Source organism: Coenobita brevimanus, chromosome 55 (assembly GCF_032717465.1).
Source record: "Coenobita brevimanus isolate Jiangsu-jjx chromosome 55, ASM3271746v2, whole genome shotgun sequence".
In the NCBI taxonomy this organism is placed as follows: domain Eukaryota; kingdom Metazoa; phylum Arthropoda; class Malacostraca; order Decapoda; family Coenobitidae; genus Coenobita; species Coenobita brevimanus.
Genome location: NC_137008.1, coordinates 61,392,384 through 61,415,984, shown reverse-complemented (window position 1 = coordinate 61,415,984; position 23,601 = coordinate 61,392,384). Strand labels below are relative to the sequence as shown.

The 23,601-nt window shown below is 43.2% G+C and overlaps 1 protein-coding gene across 1 annotated transcript in view; it reads left to right on the top strand.

Moving 5' to 3' along the window:
- Positions 1 to 841: 841 nt before the first annotated feature.
- The window catches only part of LOC145401346 (uncharacterized), a 123,494-nt gene continuing 100,734 nt past the window's right edge, over positions 842 to 23,601 (top strand). Inside the window, exons 1-2 of the mRNA XM_080273671.1 lie at positions 842 to 861; positions 5,599 to 5,834. Of these exons, the coding sequence (XP_080129797.1) occupies positions 842 to 861; positions 5,599 to 5,834 (256 nt within the window). The remainder of the gene's footprint in view (positions 862 to 5,598; positions 5,835 to 23,601) is intronic.

Genomic DNA, 23,601 nt, shown 5'->3' with positions numbered 1-23,601 from the left:
AGTCGTCCTTAAAATATTCAGCAACATTGCGCGTTTTCTGTTAAAGGTGAATACAAAGTGTGGCTTTATGTTATGGATAGCTTTTATGTTCATTGGATTCCCGGCTTCTGGCTCTGATATTGACTCCTGAAGGTGGATCATGGGCGTAGCCGAGGCCCAAGGAGGAAAGGAAGCGGAGGGGGAGAGGGGCTGTGGGAGGACTGTTGTGGGGCCAAGACCGCCTCGAACCAAAAAGATAATCAGATCTGTGCATTATTTTCCTATTAGTTTCATAAAGGCTACTTATATCACACCTCAGCCTCATACCATCATTTTCCCCCATTAATCACTGATATCATGGAGGCCATTTTTTTTTTCGTATACCCCTTTTCCTCTAACCTGGCCTAAAACTGGAATTTTTTCACCTTGATTACTGAGTTGTTACAAGAAGTCAACACTAGAATATGATGTCAGTTACGAAGTGCTATGAAAGGTACGTGAGGTCATAGTATTTACATATTTTGCCACTAAGCTACATAAAATAAGCTGCAAAAGGACAAAAATCTGGCCCAAAGTAGTGTTAAAACAGTATCATATTTTACACGTTAACAGGGTTTGCTTGCAAAAGAGGTGACTTAAATTATGCTAAAGCTCTTTTAAACACGATCTGAAATATTGATGAGAATTCTGTGCCCAGGAAACCATCTCTTACCCATTTGGTGAAACTCATACTGCACTTCTTTATAGTCAGACTCCCTGCCTTATCGCCATGCTCTTATCTTCAGCGTTCAGTCACTCCCCCTCCCTCCGTCCCCCTCTCCCCCTCACTCTTATCCCCCACCGGCCAAACTTAACAGAAGTAATGGGATACTCCTACATCAGGTTAGATCACTCCCCACTACCCTCCTCCATAAGCAATCCTAACTTCGCCCCTGTGGTGAATGAGTTCCCTACACGATCTTTTAATGGACGTCTATTTAAACCCTTGAGCGTGCACTTAAAAAAAATGATATACCAATTGCTGAGGGCTATTTATTGATCAGGTGTGAATCATTAACCTGCATGCCAAATTATGGGGGATATTTAGCAGCCGGGCAGAGAAGCCAATCACCTCTTGCTCGATCGTGGGTTTAGCTAATGACTGTCAGTAATTGGCCACTTGTCTGTCCGCTCGCTCCCTGCTTTTATTACGCAAGGAAGTATTTACACTAGGTATCATTATGGAGCAGGACTTGCATTCATAAAGTCTCCTAGGCTTAAGTTCTGCATAACTTCACTTGATCATTGCATTACCTTCACTCACGCGACTACCAAACCCTTCTTAACCGAATCAGAATGAATATTACGATGACAAAAGTATGAAACGCTAAACGATGTGTGATTTTAGGTAACTGTCATGAAGACCTGTTATTAATGGAAAAAAAAAAAGTTAGAATGATTCATAGATACAGTGCCAGATCGCTATGTAAGAACAGAAAAAAATAATCACTCGCATTACTTACCTTTCTGTTCTACCGTTGGAGATAAAGCATTATTTCTTGGTATACTTAAAAGGAAATTTCTTCTAATATCTTTTACGAATAATGGTGCTCATCATACTGTAAAAAAAAATCAGAGGAAAATAAACAAAGGACTTACCTGATAGTCAGCTGGACAACACTGGACTGTTCCCCATATATCTGTAAATAAATAAATAAACACAAAATAAACTGTGAAAATGAATACTTAAATAAACAGGCTGGCTGATTTTTCCACTGCAACATTACACCTAAAAACGCCCTACACCAGGAAAATAAAACAAATATCACATTATTTCCATGTAGGCAGGAGAAGGGTATGGCATGTAAAACTAGTTAATAATCATACTAAATAAAACAGCAAACGACAAACTATTAATCATCATCATCATCATCATCATCATCACTCCCAGTAAAAATGGCGTGGATAGGATGGGGAGGGGGAAGAAAATAAAAAAAGAAAGCAAAGAGTAAAATTTTCCCGTGTGAAATTGTTACCACCCACACACAAACCCATACACCCACATACCCATCCACACACGCACCCACATGCCCCCCACACACACACATAAACACGCATTCACGCATTTCGTCCAGATTTTCGATATTTTGCAGCTTATTTCATGCGGCTTCAGTGGCAGAAGAAGAAAGTGCTACGGCTATACATCATTCCCGTTGCACTGCTTAGGGACCACCAGCGTATTCTAGTGTTAATCTTTGCTACATCTCAGTATTCACGACGGAGAGATGGCAATTTTAGGCCACGATAAAGTGAACAGAGTATAGACAGCCTTTTATGTCGATAATACAGGCTCTTTTGTACCACTGATTTTGTTTTTTTTCACTAAGGTACGTGGAGTAAGTAACAAAAAGACGAAAATCTGAGCCAGGTTAGGGTAAAAGGACTATAGTAAGCGTAGGGAAACGAGAACATAGTGCTTATCTCTGGCTTCGCTTATCTCTGGTTACGCAAAGATAAGAGCCCTGCAGTTGCCATGCTTTCCCACATAAGACACGATCATACATTCTTCTATATTTATGTAAACTCTGTCAGTATTAAATAAAAACCTAGTAAAGTGAGAAACAATCTACAGTGACTTGTGTTCAACTGACAAGGACCTCTAGCCCTTTTTTCAGCTCAGTTGATGGCCAAGGATAGTCAGATTGGAAGGTAAATTTGACTAGTAACCAAGGAGACTCCACCCTACCTCGTAATTAAAGCTAACTGAATATCATGCAACCACGACTTAGTATCCTATCTATGAGAATAGCCCAGTCCCGTCAGATGAAACTCCTACACTGACAAGAAGACGTGCTTATCTCTGGTTGCGCAAGATTTATCCAGGACGAGTTGCCGGTTTCTCGTCGCTGCTCGTCGCCACCCGGGATGAGACGAGTTTGGCGCACGCGAAATTCACAAATAAATGGAGGGAGTCACGCAGGCAGAGTTGTAAATCCTGGGACGAGCGGCAGGAGCATCTCGCGTGCCGTGGGGAAAGTCATAGGGGCAGGGGTCAGGGGGAGGGTAGGACAGAGACGAGGCACAGACGGTGAAAGAGAAGATAGTGGAAGCAGACGGTGCTATATGAAGATGATCCATTCTGACAAGAGGAAATACTGAGTGGGTGAGAGACACAGATTAGAACTTTAAATCTTTGAGCACAGACGGTGTAAAAGAGGTTAGATGGAGCAGACAGTGGTATGGTGCTGGATAGGAGGAGGATAGGAGAGACTGAAGGAACAGACGAAGAAACAGAAGACAGAGTGATTATTAGTATGACGTGCAAAGGAGTCATAAAAGGGTTAGGGAGGAGCGCAGGACCGACACAAAGCACAGACAATGAAGCAAAAGATACTGGAGGTAGATACTGAATGGAGAATATTTATAGGGAGGTCAGAGAGACGGTAGGTTTATAAGACAGCCTGAAAAAAGATGGTGGTAGGAGACGGTGGTATGGGCTAGGTTATGAGGAAGGTAGAAAGGATACAAAGGACAGGCGGCAAAACAGGAAAGAGTAGGAGTAGACAGTAGGACAGTGTAGGTCAGGGTAGGATAGATACAAAACACAGGCAGTGATACAGTAGTTAGTGCGAATAGTCAGTGTTATAATATAGGTTATGATTATTTATTTATCCATTTATTTATTCATTTATTGGCAGATTTACCCCTGCTCATTAATTATCCCAGCAACATCCCTCTCTAGTAGGCAGATTTCATACCCTTTACCACAAGCTACTGGAGCCCTGCAACACTACACCTTTAAACCCTCTCATGCTCCTGACAGCTCCAGTACTCCATTCCCACCTAACGCCAGATGATTTCCCTCAACTGACAGTGAGCTATAGGAGCCTGTGAGTGTTGATCATCCCAGAACTATCCCTCTCTGCCATCACAGACTATAGCTTCAATCTGTTCAATCAGGTAATGTATTTTTTATTTTAGTTTTTATTTTACTCTCTCTCCCTCCCCTCTCTCTCTCTCTCTCTGCAGACGATTTTACTCAGCCTACGATTGACTTTTCGAAATGAGGGACTCAAATACACCCTTCCTCAACCTCATCACACCCGGAGGCCTCTAGGAAGGTAAATACACTCTTCGTTAATAACAAGTACGAAGCAGCAAAACACGCCATCTGATTCAACACGTTCTGTACCTTTCCATATCCTGTCTCTTACGGCTCTGTCCTCCGTTGCCACTGTTCTTCCTGAGAGTCTAGCGAAGGGAGATAGGGCGCTGAGAAACGGGTAGGAAAATGAAGGGGAAATTGCACCTCTCAGCCAGGTGATACTCTGATGGGGTCAAAGAAACACCTGGTCTGATATCGTCAAAGGTGGAGTTTTTATTGACGTTGTTGCAGCTCTGGGTACTCTGTGTAAGGATGCAATGGCTGTCTACCGCGGATTGTATTTTAGATAGCACTGGAGACCTCGAGGCACGTCATCCTCACCGATCTATTTTGTATATTACACCTTTTTTTTTTTTATAATTTGTACGTTACTGAGGCAAGCTATGTCGAGATTAGAAACGTATATGAACAGCCATGAAGATAATATGTAAGAGTATGATCTACGATAAATCGACCAGAAAAACGTGCAACAAAAACAACCATGCCACTTCAGTACAGCCCTGTATTGTACAAAATGATCTCTTAAAGTGAAATACAAGGTGCATAGTAAAGCAAGCGAAGGAGAGTTAGATGGAGAGTTAGATGGAGAGTTAGGAGAGTTAGGTGGAGAGTTAGATGGAGAGTTAGTAATACCTATCGACTGCGCAAGGATCACCAAGGCAAGTAATAATGTTTGCTATGCTTCAGTCTTTCCTAAAACACAAACCCCAGTATTTGATTTACATTCATGTCTTTATTTATACTTTTTTATTATTTAGGTTTTTATTTATGCTTTTTATTATTTATCCCCTTTTATTTATATCTTTTAATTATGTTTGTTTGTTTTTATTTGTGCTTTTCATTTACGCTTCTTATCATGCTGTTTTATTTATGATTCTTTTCTATACTTCTTATTTTTTCTTTATTTATGCATTGTATTATATATGTGTTTATTATCAATGGAATCATCAGCAACATTGTGGGGAGCGATGTCAATACTCTCTTGCGTGATAATTTGCTCAAACTAGGTCAGTGTCAGAAAGATGTAAGAAGGGTACATGGAAATATGGAGGTGTAACATGGACAATAAATCGCAAAGGAAGAGGTGTTACGAAGCTTTTTATGCCACTTACATTATGACCCTCTCACTCCCCCTGCCTCCCCCAGCTCTACTGTGTCAGGGAACGATATTTCACCGAGTATTTACCAGATTACTTTTATTATGCCATGTTCTAAATATTAATGCAAACTATGTAGACAGGAGGTTACAGGAGAACATTAAAAGGAAAATAAATCGCCAAGGAAGAGGTGCCATGAATCCTCCAGTGCCAGCCAGAATACCATGGAGCGAGAGTAGCGCCACCATCCCGGTCTAGTGCCACGGCCGGCCCACGCCTGGCACCCGCGCCCTCAGTGTGCCGGTGACGGTGAAGGTGATAGCACTCGGGAGCCACGGACGCCAGATAAAGCCCCTCTAGTCCACCCACCGCCCACAGCAACCCCTCTCACGCCCACAGAAACCTAGAGAACCCACGCCCACAGCCACCACAGAGGAGGCCATCTGGTTTACCCACAGCCCACAGCACCTCAAGGCAAGCTCACGGACGCCCAGACAAGGCCATCGCTCGCCCACCTCCGCCCACTGCCACAAGCCCCCACGCCCACAGCACACCCACAGCAACCATGAGGACGTTGTTGACACTCACCGTCGCCGCCACCGTCTTAGGGACAGGTAGGACCTCAATTCATCACGCCTACCCGAGCCGGCCTTTGTGTGGGGGAGCCGGTAGTCGGGTGATACGGTTGGATTCACACGTACTATGAGTTGGATTTACAAGTACGATGGGTTGGATTCACACGAACGATGGGTTGGATTCACAAGTACGATGGGTTGAATTCACACGAACGATGGGTTGGATTCACAAGTACGATGGGTGGGATTTATAAGTACGATGGGCTGGATTCACACGTACTATGGGTTGGATTCAGAGGTACGATGGGTTGGATTCACACGTACGATGAGTTGGTAGCACACTTGAATTCAGACGTCCGTGATATGGTTGAATTCACACATCCATGCAACACTTTCTTTATGCTAGAAAGAAAGAACCCAAGGCCTACAGCATAAAAAATTCACAAGACCGGTAATGCAGTTGAATTCATACGTCCGGTGGTACTTTTCAATGCACAGGTCCGTGGTACAGTTGAATTCACAAGTCCCATGGTACAGCTGAATTCACAAGTCCCATGGTACAGCTGAGTTCAAAAGTTCGTGGTACAACGAGTATGGCAAGAGTTTATGAGTGCCGGTACAGGGGTCCTTCTTAGCACCCCCTCCTTGTTACTTATTTTGCATAGGAATCTTTCACCTTCCCTTGTTTGTTGTTTATACTACTTGATATTGGGTTTGCATGAATACCAGACAAGAAAACTGAGGTGCACTGTACAAAATAAACAGCTGAGGAAAAGGTGCTACACAATACGACCCTGTAAATCGTCATGTGTCTGGCTGAATGAACTGAAGCTGTAGCGATACTAATACATTCAGTCTTCATATCAAATGGGAGATACTTCAAAGCCGATGTGCCTCGAGCTATGCACTGGTTAGCAAGATCAGGCCACAACTAGGAGAACCAGAGTTTGTTTTTCGTGCCGGTCAGACAGGTGGACTCAGTCTGTGTCCTCCCCCAGCGGTATAATTGTCCCCCCAGCAGCATAATTGTCCCCTCCAGCAGTGTAATTATCCTCCCCAGCAGTATAACTGTCCCCTCCAGCAGTGTAATTATCCTCCCCAGCAGTATAATTGTCCCCTCCAGCAGTGTAATTATCCTCCCCAGCAGTATAACTGTTCCCCCCAGCAGTATAATTGTCCCCTCCAGCAGTGTAATTGTCTCCCCAGCAGTATAATTGTCTCCCCAGCAGTATAATTGGGGACCCTGAGATAATCCAACTACTGCAGGTCGTAATCTAGGGGGAGTTTAGGATAGCAAAAAATTATCTCGTGTAGTTGATATGCAAAACTCTAAGCCAACTCATCTTCTTTGTGTGGCCGGCTCTCGCTCCACCGTCCTCGCTCCATCGTCCTCGCCCCACCGTCCTCGCTTCCCTTATCTCCCGGATTAACAAAAGGAATTTCACCAATACAATCTCGCCCTTTTCTAAATTACAAGATGCTGTTCACAATATCTTTTAGAAATGAATAAGAAAATAAGAATAAATTTAACAGATATGGTCTCGTGATTTCCTTCAAGACTACGAAATGCTCCTCGTTCTATAGTCCTTTCACCTTAACCTGGCCCAGATTTTCGTCCTTTTGCAGCTTATTTCACATAGCTCAGTGGCAGAAAAAGACAACGCTTTGGTTCTACATCCTTTCCACAGCACTTCTTCGTGACCAGGATCATATTCCAGTGTTAATCTATTGCCACAACTCAGCATTCAAGAGGGAGAGATGGGAAGTTTAGGCCAAGGTAAAGTGAACGGGGTGTACCTAAACAGAAAAAAAAAAAATAGTAATCACTGGCACACTCTGAAATTTGCGTGAGTGATAAAGAAAAGATTTTGATATCTCGTAGGGATGGGAAGTTTAGACCAATTTAAAGTGAACGGGGTATACCTAATTAGATAAAAATTAATACTATCTGACATTCTCCTGATAGATTAAGAAATGATGTTGATATTACGTAGCTATGAAAAGGAATATATTAAATTTTGGAAAACAGGAGGGAGTTCTACATACACCCATCACTCGACCATTGAGATAACCAGTTCCAGTATTTTAACCTTTATCGACTGGTGGACAGACGGTGGAGGAGGAGAGGACGTGGAGGAGAGAAGGAGGTGGAAGAGAAGACGAGGCTGAGGTGGAAGAGGAGGGGAGGTGGAGGAGGAGAGGAAGTACAGAGGGAGAGGAGGTGGACGAGGAAAGAAGATGAGGGAGGAGATAGGAGGTGGAAGAGGATAGGAGGTGGAGAAGAAAAGAATGTGGAGCAGGAAAAGAGGTGGTAAAAGAAAGAAGGTGGTGAAGGAAAGGAAGTAGATAGGGAAAGGAGGCAGACGAGGAGAGAAAGTAGAGGATAAAACAAGATAGTAGAAGAAAGGAGGTGCAGGAGGAGAGACGGAGGAGGAAGGCAGACAGAGAAAGAAAGAATTTAGAAAAGGAGAGGAGGTAGAGGAGGAAACAGTGCAGAAGAAAGGACGTAGAGAAGGAGAGGAGCCATTGGGAGGGAGAGGAAATTTCACTGGCCAGGAGGAAGGAAGCTGGAATGATGGATGGACAACAGTACTGGGGAAAAAGGAATAAAAAATAAAATAGGAACGTGGCTGAAAAAGAACGAAAAACTGTGGTCTCTGAGGAAGAAAGGAGTTGAAGGAAAGACGAGGAAAACTTTTAGGTGAGAAAAAGAAAAAAAAAATGGAATGAAGAATGGAAGGACAAACTAAGAAAAAAAAAGAAGAAAAAGGAAGACAGAAAAGAATGGTGGGGTTTTCAAAAGAGACTGACGAGGAGGAATGAGACTGGAATGAAGGAGGGAGGGAAGATTATAAATTAAAAAAAGACTGGAATGAAAGGTGGAAGGACGAACTGGGAAACGGAAAGAGATATAAAAGACGAAAACAGAAGAAAATAGGGGGAATCTGAGAGAGACTGTGATGAACGAGGTAAGAATGTAATTAAGATTGAGACGAACAAAGAGGAGGGACGAACACTGAAAGTAAATAAATAAATAAATAAATAAATAAATGAGGGACGGAAATAATAGACTGAAGGACGTGGTAGGAAAATAAGGAAGGAGAGAAAGATAACGAAGGAAAAAAAATAGGAAAAGATAAGAGGAAAGAGAACAGATGAAAATAAAAGGGGTCTGGGAGGGGAAAAAAAAAAAAAGGTGAGAGAGAGAGAGAGAGAGAGAGAGAGAGAGAGAGAGAGAGTATAACATTTAATAAGCTGAAGGAGGAAAGCGAATAGGATTATGTGAAAACTTGAGAGAGAGAGGAAAGAGCTTAAGGAGAGAGAGCCAATTGGGAAAGTGACTCAGGGGAGGAGGAAAGAGAGAGAGGTGATAGAGGGTAAAGGAGGGGAGAGAAAGAAAGAAGGGGGGAGAAATGGGAGGGGGGAGATGACGAAGGAGGGGTATTTGGAGAAATGGGAACATAGGAAAGGAAATGGGCTTTATAAAAGTTAGAGAGAGAGAGAGAGAGAGAGAGAGAGAGAGAGAGAGATTATGTGAAAAGTTGAGAGGGAGAGGAAGCCAAGTGAGAACGTGGCCCGAGGGAAGAGGAAAGGGAGAAGAAAAAAAGGGAGGGAGGGAAAAACTAACGTCATGAGGGAGGAGTGAAGTGGGAAGAGGACAAGAGGGAGGGAGGGAGGAAGGGAGAGATGGAGGGAGGGTGGAAGGGAGGGAATCGACGACAGGGAGGAAAAAGGAGGGAGGGAAGGAAGAAGGGAGGGAAGGCAAGAACAGGAGAAAGGGAGACAAAAGGAAGGAAGGGAGGAATCCAGAGGGAGGAAGGGAGAGAAACAGAGGGAGGGAGGGAGGGAATCCAAACGATCGAGAAAAGGACCCAGACTGAGGGACGGGGACCGAGAGAGAGAGAGAGAGAGAGAGAGAGAGAGAGAGAGACAGAGACAGAGACAGAGAGACAGACAGACAGACAGACAGACAGACAGACAACAGACAGACAGACAGGCAGACAGAGTGAGAGGGGGCAGGGGGGAGTGGAAATGAGAGTCAGGGAGAGAATGAAACTGAATAGGGGTAGAGAGAGGGAGAAGGGGAGCGAGGAAGAGAGAGAGAGAGAGAGAGAGAGAGAGAGAGAGTGGATTTCACAGTAGAGGGGGATGGAGGAAACGGAATTGGAGGGAAACACTGAGTGGGAGGGAGTAAGAAGGGTGAGGGAACGAAGAGAAGAGGGAGGTAAGTAGGATTAAAGGAAGAGTCGATGGAGAGGGATAAATGAGAGGGAAGGGGACGAAGGAGGAAAAAAAAAAGGAGGGGGGACAAGAGGGAGAGAAACTAGTGGTGAGGAAAAGGAGGAAGAAAGGAAAGGGAGTGAAGGAAGAAGAAGGAAGGATGAGGGGAGGGAGAGAGAAGCGTGGAGGGAGAAAGGAGAGAATGAAAGCGTGAGGAAAGTAAGAGAGGAACTAGAGGGCAAAGCTGAAAGGAAGAGAAAGAGAGACAGAGAAAAAGGAAGAAGGAACGGGAGAGGGAGACACCTGCGTGGAGGGAGGGGAGCAGGGAGGAAAGAGGGAAGAAGGGAGAGTGAGAGACAGGAGTGGAGAGAGAGAAGATGGAGGAAAAGTGAGGGAGGAAGGGAGGGATGGAGGGAAGTAGAGCTGGAAACTGGCGGCACTGTCGACCCGGTAAACACCCAGCCCATATTTACTCCCAGCCAAGATCCCAGGCACTCCTTCCTTCCTTCCTTCCTTCCTTCCTTCTTTCCTTCCTTCCTTCCTCCTCTCCCTCCTTCCTTTCTCTTTTTCCTTCCTGCCTCCTTCCTTCCTTCCTTCCTGTTTCATCTAGCTCTCTTTCTTAACACCGGATCCAGATTTACTCTCAACCAAGATCCTACCCACTCCTTCCTTCCTTTCTTCCTTCCTGCTCGTCGTCCTTCCTTGCTACCTTCCTGTCTTCCTTCCATCCTTTCTTGGCACCCCACCCATATTTACTCCTAACGAAGAGTCCATTCTCATTTTCCTTCCTTCCCTCCTTCCTGACTGCATTACCTTATTTCATGCCTTACTTCCTTCTCTTTCGTAACCCCCCACTCATATTAACCCACAACCAAGATTCCATTCACTCCTTCCTTCCACCCATCCTTCTTTCCTTCCTTCCTTCCTTCCTTCTGTATTTAAGCTCTCCCGCCGTCTACACAGTATACTTCCTTCCCCGTATATTCTTCTTCCTACTTTCAGCTTCATTCCTTCTTTTTCCTTCTTCTTTCCTTCCATAATTTTTTTCCTTCAGTCCTTATCTCTCTCTCTCTCATTCCTAAGCAATTTAATTTGTTTACTATACCTTACAGTCGAATTCCGTGTTCTATAAATCCTTCTAACATCGCCATACTCTGCATAAATTACGTTCAAAAGGATATTAACCAGTCATACCCCAAAATAAATCGCTAAGGAAGAGGTGTTAGGGGGCCTCCTTAATCGTCGAGAATACTGGCCCTATGACGTAAAAAAATAAGTAATTGTTGTCATACCTTAAGGCAGTACCACTCACTGTACCATGGACTTGTGAATTCAGTTGTACCACTCACTGTACCATGGACTTGTGAATTCAGTTGTACCACTCACTGTACCATGGACTTGTGAATTCAGTTGTACATTGCGCAACAGTACGAGTAAGCGATTTAGTATCCCCCAAGGACAAACATAAGTACCTGAACCCAAACCTCTCCACCTCCTTCTCTCTTTCTTATTTTTTCTCAGCATTCTTTCTCCTCACCTGTAATACCTTGTTCCGGTGCCTATTACGTCTCGATTGTGAAGGCGATAGAACTACATAAAATTAGATACAGTGCCATAATTACAGTTTTCTCGGTAACAAAGGGCTTCTAAAGGAACATTAAATCTCTTGGTATTTGGCTGCCTTTGTACCTATTTTAGAATTACATTGTACCGAGCCAAAATCTGGTGGTTTTTCGAAGTAACTGGTACTGAATATTGATTAGGGGGATGAGGAAGGGAGAGGGGTAGTGATGGGAGGGGGGAGGGTAAAGGGGCGAGGGGGTAGGGGGATAAAAGGGAGGGTGAGGGGGTGGAGAGTGTTGAGGTGAGGGAGTGGAGGGTGAGGGGGCGAGGGGGATGGAGAGGGATCATAAAAAAAGAGGAAGAGATGAAGGAGGGGAGAGAGAGGTACGAATGATGAGAGGGTAAGGAGATAGAGGAAAGGATGAGAGGGATGGAGCGTAATGGGGTGAGGGGGATGGAGGAGCGAAGGGCTGGAACAGAGGGAGACTGTTCTTCCTTCTGGTGGGGAGAGGGATTGGGGAGGAGGGAGGTGGGAGGCAGGGAGGGAGGAGAGACAGGGAGAATTCACTTATGTAACTCTTGCAAACACACACACACACACACAGACAGACAGACAGACAGACACACACACACACACACACACACACACACACACACACACACACACACACACACACACACACACACACACACAACCTCTAGTATTAAGAGTACAGAAATAACACAAAATAACATTGAACCCGAAGGAAACAACAACAGATCCTCCATCATTAATTTCTGTTTCACCTCCTGTACCGCCACCTACAGGTCCCGGGTTCGTTTTCCGAGACAGATATAGGGCTCTTCGGCTGGCTATCTTTACCTTAACCTGTCTGAACCTACAACAGAAATAGGGACCTGGCAAATCAATGGGACGGTTGTGTGTCGTAGTCTAGTAAGAAGACACAGAATTAGCAACTCTTGAACACCAGCCTCAGGTACCCTCGTGTGGCCGATAGGTGTTTACGAAAGTCTACTGCATCCTCTTCATTAAAACTCTAACCATAATATTAAAGCAAATGAAAATGTAAAAGATTAAACTGTCTTCCTCCTATGTCTTCTCTTCCTCTCTTTCCCTCTCCTCTTCCTTCGCCTCCTTCTAAGATCCCCTTCCCCTTTCTGCATCAAGAATATTTCCTCTTTCCCATGTTCGTTTTCTTTCTTCTTTTCCTGCATTCCTCTTTTTTTCCCTCTATATTTATGTTCTTCCATCATCTTTTAAGTATCTCTCCTCTTCTTTTCCTCTTTTCTTTCCCTTCTAAATATCTGTCTACTCTTCTTTTTTTCTTCCCTCTGTCTGTCTTTCCCTTCTCTCACTCCCCTCTCTCTACGCATCCCCCTCTTGTTCTCCCCTCTCACTATTCCCCTCCCCTCTCTGTCCCCTCCCATCTCTCTTTCTTCCCTCTCTTTATGCCTTTCCCTCTCTTTTTCACGGCATGTTTGAGCCATTTGCTTGATTACAGCTATTTCCCCCCAGCCTCTCGCTCTCTCTACTTACCTCTCTCCTTTCTCTTTCTAGCTTTCTCCGTCTCTCTCTCTCTCTCTCTCTCTCTCTAAAATTCATGCTACCAAAGTTTTAAAGATTATGTTTCCATCAGCGTGCAATTCAGTCCACATAATAAGAACCATAAAGTCTGGATAATCTGTATATATGTGTACTTCTCTCTCTCTCTCTCTCTCTCTCTCTGACCTTCACAAGTGTGGTCAGTCAGACGAATTAGCCCTTACGTCTGAAAGTGTCTACTCTTTAACAGTGATTTATGTTCACTCAACCCAAACCATTTCAGTCCCGCGGTGCATCTTTACTTTTTACTCTTGCTACCTCCAGACGATTTTTTCTTAGCTTGGGAAAAACCTTGTGAACTGAGATGGAAAGTGGGTACAGAGAGGGAAAATAGTCTGCTATTTCACATCTTCTTGCTTTCCTCTGGTGGCTAATATTCCTACGCTAAGAGACGCTTGGCACGCTTCTTTGCTCATAGATGATTCTCTTTGATATGATGCGTCAGGGAGGAAAGTGACGGACATGCCCTACGCGTGAAATAGGCGTAGTGGAATAGGAGGCGAATTTGTGTCCACTTTATATTCATTTTACGTATTGTGGATGTAATATGAAGAGAATTTTTAACTCTTTTCAATGACATTCTTAGACGCAATGAGTGGCCTTGTCCGTCTCTCTCACTAATCATTTTCGGACGTCAGATGTTTGACTCCCGAAGACTTCAGCAACTTTAGCGACTTTAGAGAAACCACACCACAACACATCATACAACGCACCATACAACACACCATCCCACACCCTCACACCACCACACAAAATCATCCTCCCACATACACCAAAACAGAGAAATTAACCTAAGGAACTGAAGCTTCCGTATCTACAGTAGTATTTCTGTACATAGTTTTATTAATGGTACCGGGACATGATTCTCTCTCTCTCTCTCTCTCTCTCTCTCTCTCTCTCTCTCTCTCTCTTTAATCGTCCTAACTCCTCTGCTTAACCATTATTATCTCTTCCATCCATTTTCGTTACCTAACCTCTTCATCTGTCTCTCCTCTCTCGTCTCCAGAATCTCACTCTCTCTCTCTCTCTCTCTCTCTCTCTCTCTCTCCCTGTAGGCCATTCATCAGAACACATCCTTCATCTTAGGCTTCTTCTCCAGTCTCTCTCCCTCTCTTCTCCATATCTCTATCTCTCACCCTCCAATCTTTGCCTATCGTTCTCTCCATCTCACTCTCAGATCTGTCTCTTCCATCCTTCAGTGTTTTATCTCTTCTCTCCTTCACTTGTCTCTCCTTCTCTCCCTCCCCCCTGCCTCGTTTCCCTCCCCGCGGCTATTCATCAGATAGCAGGCTCTTTCTCGGGCGTCATCTCCTGCTTCTCCTATCCTCCTCTCTCTCAGTCTATCTATCTATCTATCTATCAATATGTTTCAGGCTTTTTTTCCGTCTCTGTACCTGTCTCTCTCTCTTCCTTTCTGTCTCTGCTGATGCGTCTATTTGTTTATCTGTCTGCTTTCCTTAACCCGATTCTCTCTCTCTCTTACTTCATATTTCACCCCCCCCCCCTCTCTCTCTCTCTCTCTCTCTCTCTCTCCCTCCTTCATATCACTTGTCTTCTCTTCCCTCTTTTTTATTCCTCCTTACCGTTTCGCTCCACCTTCTTCCCTCTTTCTCTCCCTTCCCTTTTCCTCCTCTCCTTTTCTTCAGTTTTTTCTTTCCTCCAATTCATCCATCCTTCCAACACACAACTCTTTTCTTCTTCTTCTTGTTCTCCTTATCTCTCCATTCCTTCACTTTCTTCGCCCCCTCCTCTCCGCTTTGCATCACTTCGCTTCACTGTTTTTCTTCCTCCCTCTCCTTTGCTTCACTCGTCTCTTTCCTCACCTCCCCACGGCCATCCATCTTGGAAGCCGCCGCCTCCCTCGTCTGTCTTCTCTCCTTTCTCCCTTCCTCCTTTACTCCCTTCCTCCATCGTTTACCCTCTCCCTCCCTCAATTTTTCATCTTGCTTCTCCTTCCTTTCCTCCTTTTTCTCTCTCTTCCTCTTTACTGTCCTCCTCCTCCTTCTCCTCCATCGTTTTTTTCCTTGCCCTTCCTCATTTCTTTTTTATTTGCCTCATCTGTTTACATCATCCGCTTTTTTTTTCTTCTGTACTTTCATCCATCGCTTTCTCTCTTCTCTCTCTCTCTCTCTCTCTCTCTCTCTATCTATCTCTCTCTCTCTCTCTCTTTCGGTCCATCCCCTCAGCTGTCTCTTTTCTTTCTCTCATTATTTTACTCCTCTTTCTTACTTTTTCTCTCCAACTCTTCCTCCCCCCTCACTCGCCCCCTCGTCTCCTTCTCTCTTCAACATAGGCTAGCTCTTTCTTCTCTCTTTCTTCTTCATCAGTGTATAGATTCGGACCGTTGAAATCTAAGGAAGGGGCCGAAGGATGTCAAGTTTAGGACCGAAGGATGCCAAAGTTAGGACCGAAGGATGACAAGGTTAGGACCGTAGGATGCCAAGGTTAGGACCGTAGGATGCCATAGTTAGGACCGTAGGATGCCAAGGTTTGGACCGAAGGACGCCGAGGTTAGGGCCGTAATGAAGTGTGTGTGTGTGTGTGTGTGTGTGTGTGTGTGTGTGTGTGTGTGTGTGTTTCTGGCCAATCTAGGTTCCGTTTGGCCAGGTTTATGTGATGCCCCTAAATATATCACTTCATAAGGACAAAATTATCAAAATTTTAGCACTGAGATTTTTTTCCCTCTAATTTCCATTTTTCCTCATTTTCTAACTTCTGTAACTGCAAACCATGCCTCTGAATTTTAGTTGTTTATCACGCCTTTGAAATAAAACTGGAATGTCCTCTCTTTCACTCTTTTCCTCGGAGCTATCTTTCTGTCTGTCTGTCTGTCTGTCTGTCTCTCTCTCTCTCTCTCTCTCTCTCTCTCTCTCTCTCCCTCCCCGCCTCTCCCTCCGTCGTTCAATATATCCCCTGCCACCTACACCTTCCCTCCGTCGTGTTCACTCTATTTTCTCACTCTCTTTATTTTCTCTATTGCTGCTTCTATCACTGTTATTACTTATTACACCTGGCTACCTTCTCCATCCTAGCCCGTGTTCTCTTTCTTGATTTACCTCTCTCTCTCTCTCTCTCTCTCTCTCTCTCTCTCTCTCTCTCTCTCTCTCTCTCTCTCTCCATTTAACTCTTTACCCTCTCATTATCGGAACAACTCTAGTAATCTTTTATATTCAGCTGGGAGTGGGTCATAGGAACCTGAGTGTTAAGGAGCAGAATCTGACAATCTTATATTCCAGTTACAAAGCACTTAGAAAGCGCATACCTCCGCCAATGCTATTGCCAATAAAAAGGATCCTGATCCGGATCCACCCCCAAATACAGTATAATCAATTCTTTCTTCGTCCATGGCCCACCTTTCCACAAAATTTCATTGAAGTTCACTGAGGACTTTTGTGCTGGATACTCCTGATCCGGATTCGTCCCCAAATTTAATCATCTCTTCCCTGGCCCGTGCCCCATCCTTCTACAAAATTTCATCAAAATCCGTTAATATTTTGAGTAAAATTGGTAACTGACAGACAAAGATAAAAACCAAAGCAGGCAAAAACATAACCCCCTTGGCGGAGGTAATTATATTCAGACGATTTCATTCAGCTGAAGAAAACCCCCAGTCCTTCAGAGGGTTAACCATCCTTCTTTACTGTTCATATCCCATTTTTTAGGCTCTTCATTTCTCCTCTTACCTTTTTTTTATAGTTATTTTCATCTTCACTGTCTACGCTTCCCCTTTCTTTCATTTTCTTCTTCTTCCTTTTACTCCGTACTTCACAAGCCATTCTTCATATTCCCACCTTCTGTCTTTTTCCTATCTTTTCCCCAGAGTTCGCATGTATCTGGTGTATTTCACTTGGCGTCCGTTATTCTTTTCCATCTGTCTCGTATTTCTTTTATGTTTCCTATCATTCCTTCTTCTTCTGTCTTTCAAACTCCCTTCCCGTTCCCTGCTTCTAATTCTCTTTCGTATTTCTTGTCTGTGTATATTTCCTCTTCGCCTTAAATACCCTTTCCTTCTATCTTACTTTTTTTCATCCGTTCTCAGTCTGCATCTTCTACTCTTCCCCTGTTTCTAGTTTTCTTTGTATTACTTAAAGTTTTGCCTTTCTTCAGTTTCTCCTCCTCCTCCTCCTCCTCCTCCTCTTCTTCTTTCTCTTTCTTCATTTTCTTCTTGCCCTCAACTAACCAGTTCTTAAAATACTTTGGGGATATTACAGAGTCTCGCTTTTCTTCGTCCAACTTCTCTCTTTTTCTTCGTCTTCGCTTTTACATCGTCAATTTTTCTTCTTTCCCTTCAATGTTGGGTATATCTGAAATCCAGGACACCTCTTTTCCTGACTTCTTTTCCTTCTTCTTCGTTTCATTTTCCACTTTCCCATTAATTTTCCTTTTTTCCTATTACTTCATGGAAAACTTACGGTATATGAAGGACTCTCGCTGTTTTATTTTTCTGGTTTGTTTTTCCCATCTTCCTTTTTTAATCAGTATTTTTTTTCCATTCTTTCAGCCAGGATTTATATTTGTCTAAGATCTTAACCAATTCTCAGGATAAAAGGGTCCCCGCAAGAGTGTACTATTGTCTGAAGTCTATTTTCATTTCTTTCTTCTCTTCGCGTAAATGGTCGCTTTACGTTGACAGGGAAATGTGTGTCAGCTGTAGGAGAGTAGATCATAATTACAGCCTAACGAAAAAAAGGAAGAATTATAAAAAAAGTCATTTTATATACAACTACAGCCCAAGAAAGTATAGCTAAATCAGAGAAGACGAATTTATAAACAAACAATACTATAAACAACATAAAGCCCGAGGAAGATCGTAAATATGGAGCCAGATTCCACAGAGGTAAATAAGAATCTAATTAGTAGGCGATCTGATCCCCTTTCTCTCATTATCTTCCTCGGCCCCTTGTCTTCTTCTTCGCTTCCGTCAACAAATCCAGAGCCCATGGGGAGGGGGGGGGGGCCTCGCTCAGCAAAATTAAACCCCTTCAGCTCGAGGTCCTATGCTTCGTTTTAAACAAGGTATCTCCGAACTATTTTATTCAGCCTTGGACTCTTTCTTTTTTTTACTGAAGGGGTTGGGTATGTCCTTATTGGCGTCTTATTTTTACTTTATTGCTTGTACCAGTATGTGATTTTTTTATTTTACTGTGAGGCACGGAGAGAGAGAGAGAGAGAGAGAGAGAGAGAGAGACCTACTGCTCTTTAAAGGGCAAAACCAACCCTTAAATATTCTACGTAAGACTGACCCACAATTGCCTGGCATCTAGTCGGCCTTTAGAGAGAGAGAGAGAGAGAGAGAGAGAGAGAGAGAATCTTCCTTCCTCTTTCGTCTGGTTGCTCTTCCTACAGTGAGTCTCTTTTGTCAGTATCTCTTTCTTTATATTCTTTCCCTTCCGTAATTAGGTAACTTTTAGTCTTCATTTCTTACTTCTTTCTTTCTCTTCTATTCATGAGCCTTTGAATACCCTCTCTCTCTCTCTCTCTCTCTCTCTCTGCAGGGGTTAGATACAGCCTTCATTAACCCTTTCATTAAATCAAGCCTCCCGTGGGATGAGGAGAAATACCTGAGATTAACTAAGGAAACGAAAAAAAATACATCATAATACAGACAAAATTAAAATATTTTTCTTTTTCCTGACGCTTTTTTCCCCCCAATAATTTTCTGACAAGGTAGGAAAAAAAATTGTCCTGTAGATGTGCTTCTTATCTTGTCATCAGAGGATATGGGAAAATATTTATACGTGTTTTCGTGTGTAAATCCATCCCACGAACATCACTTCTTATTACATTTTCCTCTCGCCTCTCTCTCTCTCTCTCTCTCTCTCTCTCTCTCTCTCTCTCTCTCTCTCTCTCTTTCTCTTTCTCTCTCCATCGATCATCTCGCGTGAAGGAAAATGATTGCTCCCTCGTTTGGTTTCTGTTTGTCTTGCGCCGTGTTTTTTTGGTTGCTTAATTCTTGCTTGAGAAAACAAAGCAGCCTTGTTTAGCCTTTGCTTGTTTTAGTTTGCTGGCTTTATGCTGTGACTCTTGCATGACCGTACTTGCAAACAACAAAAACAGCAACTACAATAATAATAACAAATAATAATAATAATAATAATAATAATAATGACGATGATGATGATGATAATGATACTAATAATGACACAACTACTACTACTGCTACTACTAATAAATAATAATAATAATAATAATAATAACAGGTTTGTATATAGTGGCTTTTGTTGTTTTTCTCTTCACAATATTATCATAAAAACAAAAGATAATCTCCTCTTGTTTGGCCTTGGCTGGTCAGTAATTTCTTTTATTTGCGTCTCTCTATTTCTTCATCTCTCTCTCTCTCTCTCTCTCTCTCTCTCTCTCTCTCTCTCTCTCTCTCTTCTTCAAACGACAAAACCACATAATAAAAATAATAAAGCCTGTGTATTCAGTCTATATAAATGTAGTAATGTAAACACACTCTCTCTCTCTCTCTCTCTCTCTCTCTCTCCAAAGCCACCCCTTCCCCACCCTGCCTCCCTCAGCTCCAGCCGGTCAATAAGAGCAAGCCAGGAGTAAGCATCTATTTATGGCCGTATAAGGCTGCCGCAACACAACAAGCAATACTGTCATTATTTATTGATCTATCTATTTACCTGTGTATCTACCTGTGTCTATCTATTTATGTATCTATCTTCTAAACCGTCTATATCTATCTACGTATATATAAGTATCCACATCTTTTTTTCTGTCTATCTGTCTGTCTGTCATCAATTTACAAAAAAAAGGATGACTGAATCGACCCCGTAATTTTCAAAGGGATATGCTTCTGGTTCTTCCTTTATATTTTGCTCTTGTTAGAAGCTGTCGAGTGAATTATCTCTTCATACCCTTTTTTTATGCTAGGAAGAAGGAACCAAAGGCCACGAGCCCGCAATACTGTTCCTTCCAAGGGAGTCACAAAATACAAGAGAGAGCCAAATTCAAGATTTTATGCACTGAGATAAATGATATATTTTCAAGATGCTAGGCGATGGTCGTATCTTAGTGTTCAGTTTCTTACAAGAGATAATAGGAACAAAAATAAAAAGAAAGGCATATTAAATTAACACTGAGTTCACTGAGGTCAGTTGTAGTTGCAGAAAGATTAATATAGAGGGGAAAATAGGAGGCATAGGGACGACTAAAGAAAATTTCCAGTTGAAAATATCATCATCATCATCACCATCAAGATCACTATTATCATCATCACCATCACCATCATCATCATCAATTATCATCTTTTTTTCCCACCTAAAGATGGGGTAAGGTAGCATCAAGAAAAAGGGAATGAGAACCTACGTATCTATGAGAATGCAGACCTGTACCGACGACAAAATAAAAATCAAACTCCAAGACAGAAAAGAGCCATAAGGTAAGAGAAGAGTAAAAATCGCAGGTTGAAAACAGCTTGAGGTTTACTGCGGTCTGGAATCAATACTTAGGGGGCTGCTGAAGTCAGAAAAGGCCTCCCACACAGACGCATTCTCCTCCCCAGTCTTATTCTTCCTCCTCCTTCTTCTTCTTCCTCTTCCTCCTCCTCCTCCTCTTCCCCCTCCCCTTCCTCCCCTTTGTCCTCCTCCTCTTCCTCTTTCTTCCCGTAATCTTCCTTTCAACTTGGTCTTTCTGAGCCATTTCCTTCCCCAAATCTTTTCTCTTCCTCCACCTCATTTTCCACCTCTGACTGTGCCTCTATCTTTCCTTCTTCTTTTATTCTCCCCCTCCTCCTCCTCCTCCTCGTCCTCCTTTTCTTCTTCTCCTCCTCCCTACTAATGACACTTCCTTTCCTTCCTCCTCTTATTCTTCCTCCTCTTCCTCCTCCTCTTCTCTGGGGAGCTCATGTCAGGAAATGTCTACTACACGGAGCACCTCTCCTCCTCCATCTTCTTATTCCTCCTTCCTTTTAACTCCGGCTTCTTCTTCTTCTTCCTCCCTCTCTTCCTCTCTTCTGTCCTAGTACCTCCTCTTGCTGTCTCTTACTTTTCTTCTTCCTCTTGTGTCTCCTTTCCTTCCTCTTGTCTCTCCTACTTCCTCTCCTGTTCTTCATCTGACAAGTGAATGCAACCTCCTTTCACCATTTGCCCTCCTCCTCCTCCTCCTCCTCCTCTTATCTCTTGCCGTGTCTCCTGCTTCCCTTCCTCCTTCTTTTCTTACCTCCATTTTCCTCTGACGTACTTTCCTTCCACCATTCCTCCTCTCCTCTTCTTCCTATTCCTCTTCTTGGTGAATCTTTTCCCTCCTTTCCTCCTACAGTGTGGCCCTCTTTCCTCTATTCCTGTCATTCTCCTCCTTTTTTTTGTTTATCTGACAGGTGGATGAGCAGACAGAAAAAAGCAGCTAAAAGAGACAGGCATACATATTGACAGACAGATAGATAGGGTAGATACAGACAGATATATAGGTAGAAAGGCAGATATGTGAAAAAATAAATGACAAAGATATATAGGAGACAGTAATGAACTGATGTTAGCTACAGTAGAGGCAGCCGATGGTTGTTAATATCATCTGAGAGAGAGAGAGAGAGAGAGAGAGAGAGAGAGAGAGAGAGAGAGAGAGAGAGAGAGAGAGAGAGAGAGAGAGATGCAGAAAAATAGATAGGTTCACAGGAAAGGCCAGATGTAGAAGGAGGCAACAATAGGTCAATCCACTAGGTCAGCGTAGACAGACAGATAGATAAATAGACAGATAGACTGACAGATAGACAGACAGATAGACTGACAGATAGATAAATAGGTAAACAGACAGATAGACAGACAGACAGCAGACAGGAGGAGGAAAATGTAGAATCACCAAAAGGTCACTCAAATCACGTCATAGAAATTAGGTCAAATAAATTCCTCTTTTTTTTTTCAACCAACTATGTTTTTCTTGCTTTTTTTCTGTTTTTTTTTGGACAACTAATTATGCCATGGGGAGAGGTGGGTGTGTGGGCAATCTCTCTCTCTCTCTCTCTCTCTCTCTCTCTCTCTCTCCCTCTCTCTCTTTTCTGCCCTGATACCCTCATTTCCTCCTTCACCGTATCTCTTCCTCTCTCTCCTCTCCCCCATCCCTTTCTTCCTCGCTCCCTTCTTTCCTCCTTTCACTTTATCTCTCCCTCTTCCCCCCCCCTTCCTCTTTTGTGCCTCCAGTCTCTCTTCTTCCTCTCTTCTCTTTCTCTTCCATCTTCTTCTTCCTTTTCTTCAGCTTTCTCAAAACACAATCTTTTTTACCTGTACTGTTATGTATCTTCCACTTCTTTTTCTCTTACACACCTCTCTTCTCCTTCATTCATTTATATCTTTCCTTTCCTCCTCTTGATCTTCTCCCTCTTGTCTTTCCACCTTCCCCTCTTCCTCCTCCTCTTACTCCTTCCCTTCCTCTTCCTCCTTTCTATTCCATTGCTCGTCTTTTTTCTCCTGTGTCTCTCTCTTCCCTCTTCTCTTCCGCTTCGTTCTCTTTTACATCTCTCTTTCTTTTATATATTACCCCTTACTCCTTTTTGTCTGTCCTCTCCTTTCAGTCCACATACATTTTTTTACTCTCCTTAACATCCCTTCCTGTTTCATGGCTTCTTTTTGGGCTTCCTTTTCTCTTTTAATTTTCTTCTCATTGATCTTCTATTGCTCTTCCATCCTTTGTATACTTTCTTCTTTTTCTTTTTAACTTTCTCCTTTTCTTTCTTCTTTCGTCTTTCGGATATTCTCTTCTTTTCATCTTTATTTTTTTTTCTGTTTACATCCAATAACTCTTACTCATAATCATTCCTCTCCTCTGCTCTTCTCTCTCCATCCATTCCTCCTCCTCTTTCTCTTCCTACCTCCTTCCATACACTCCTGTTCCTCCTCCAACTTATTCTCTCCATTCACACCTCCTCCTCTTTCCCCTTCTTCTCCTCTCCTCCATCCACTCTTCTCCTCCCCTTTTCTACTCTTTTCCAGCCACTCCAGTTCCTCTCTCTCTCCTCCTCCTTCCTCTCCCTCCGCATGGCCAAAATCCCTCCCCCTTCTCCCATTCTGTTCCAACCACCTTCCATTCTCCCTCCCTCACAGATACTTTCCTCCTCTCTGCAGTCTCCTCTTGTATTCCTCTTGCATTCTTCTTCCCACAGTACCATGCTTTTCCCCCCCTCTCTCTCTCTCTCTCTCTCTCTCTCTCTCTCTCTCTCTCTCTCTCTCTCTCTCTCTCTCACACACACACACAGACACACACACTAAATTTACCCTTAATGTGCTCCGTGAATTCAATCCTACCTGACCACTTGCATTCAGTCATACCTCCTTGGATTCATCTTTGTGTCTCGATGCTGACTTGATAATTTCGTGTTCGCCTTCTCTCCTTACATAACTACTGCTTACTTCTAACATTGCTACTACTACTACTACTAAGAAAAGCAGTATCATTTTGTTAAATTCTTTTTATCGCCGT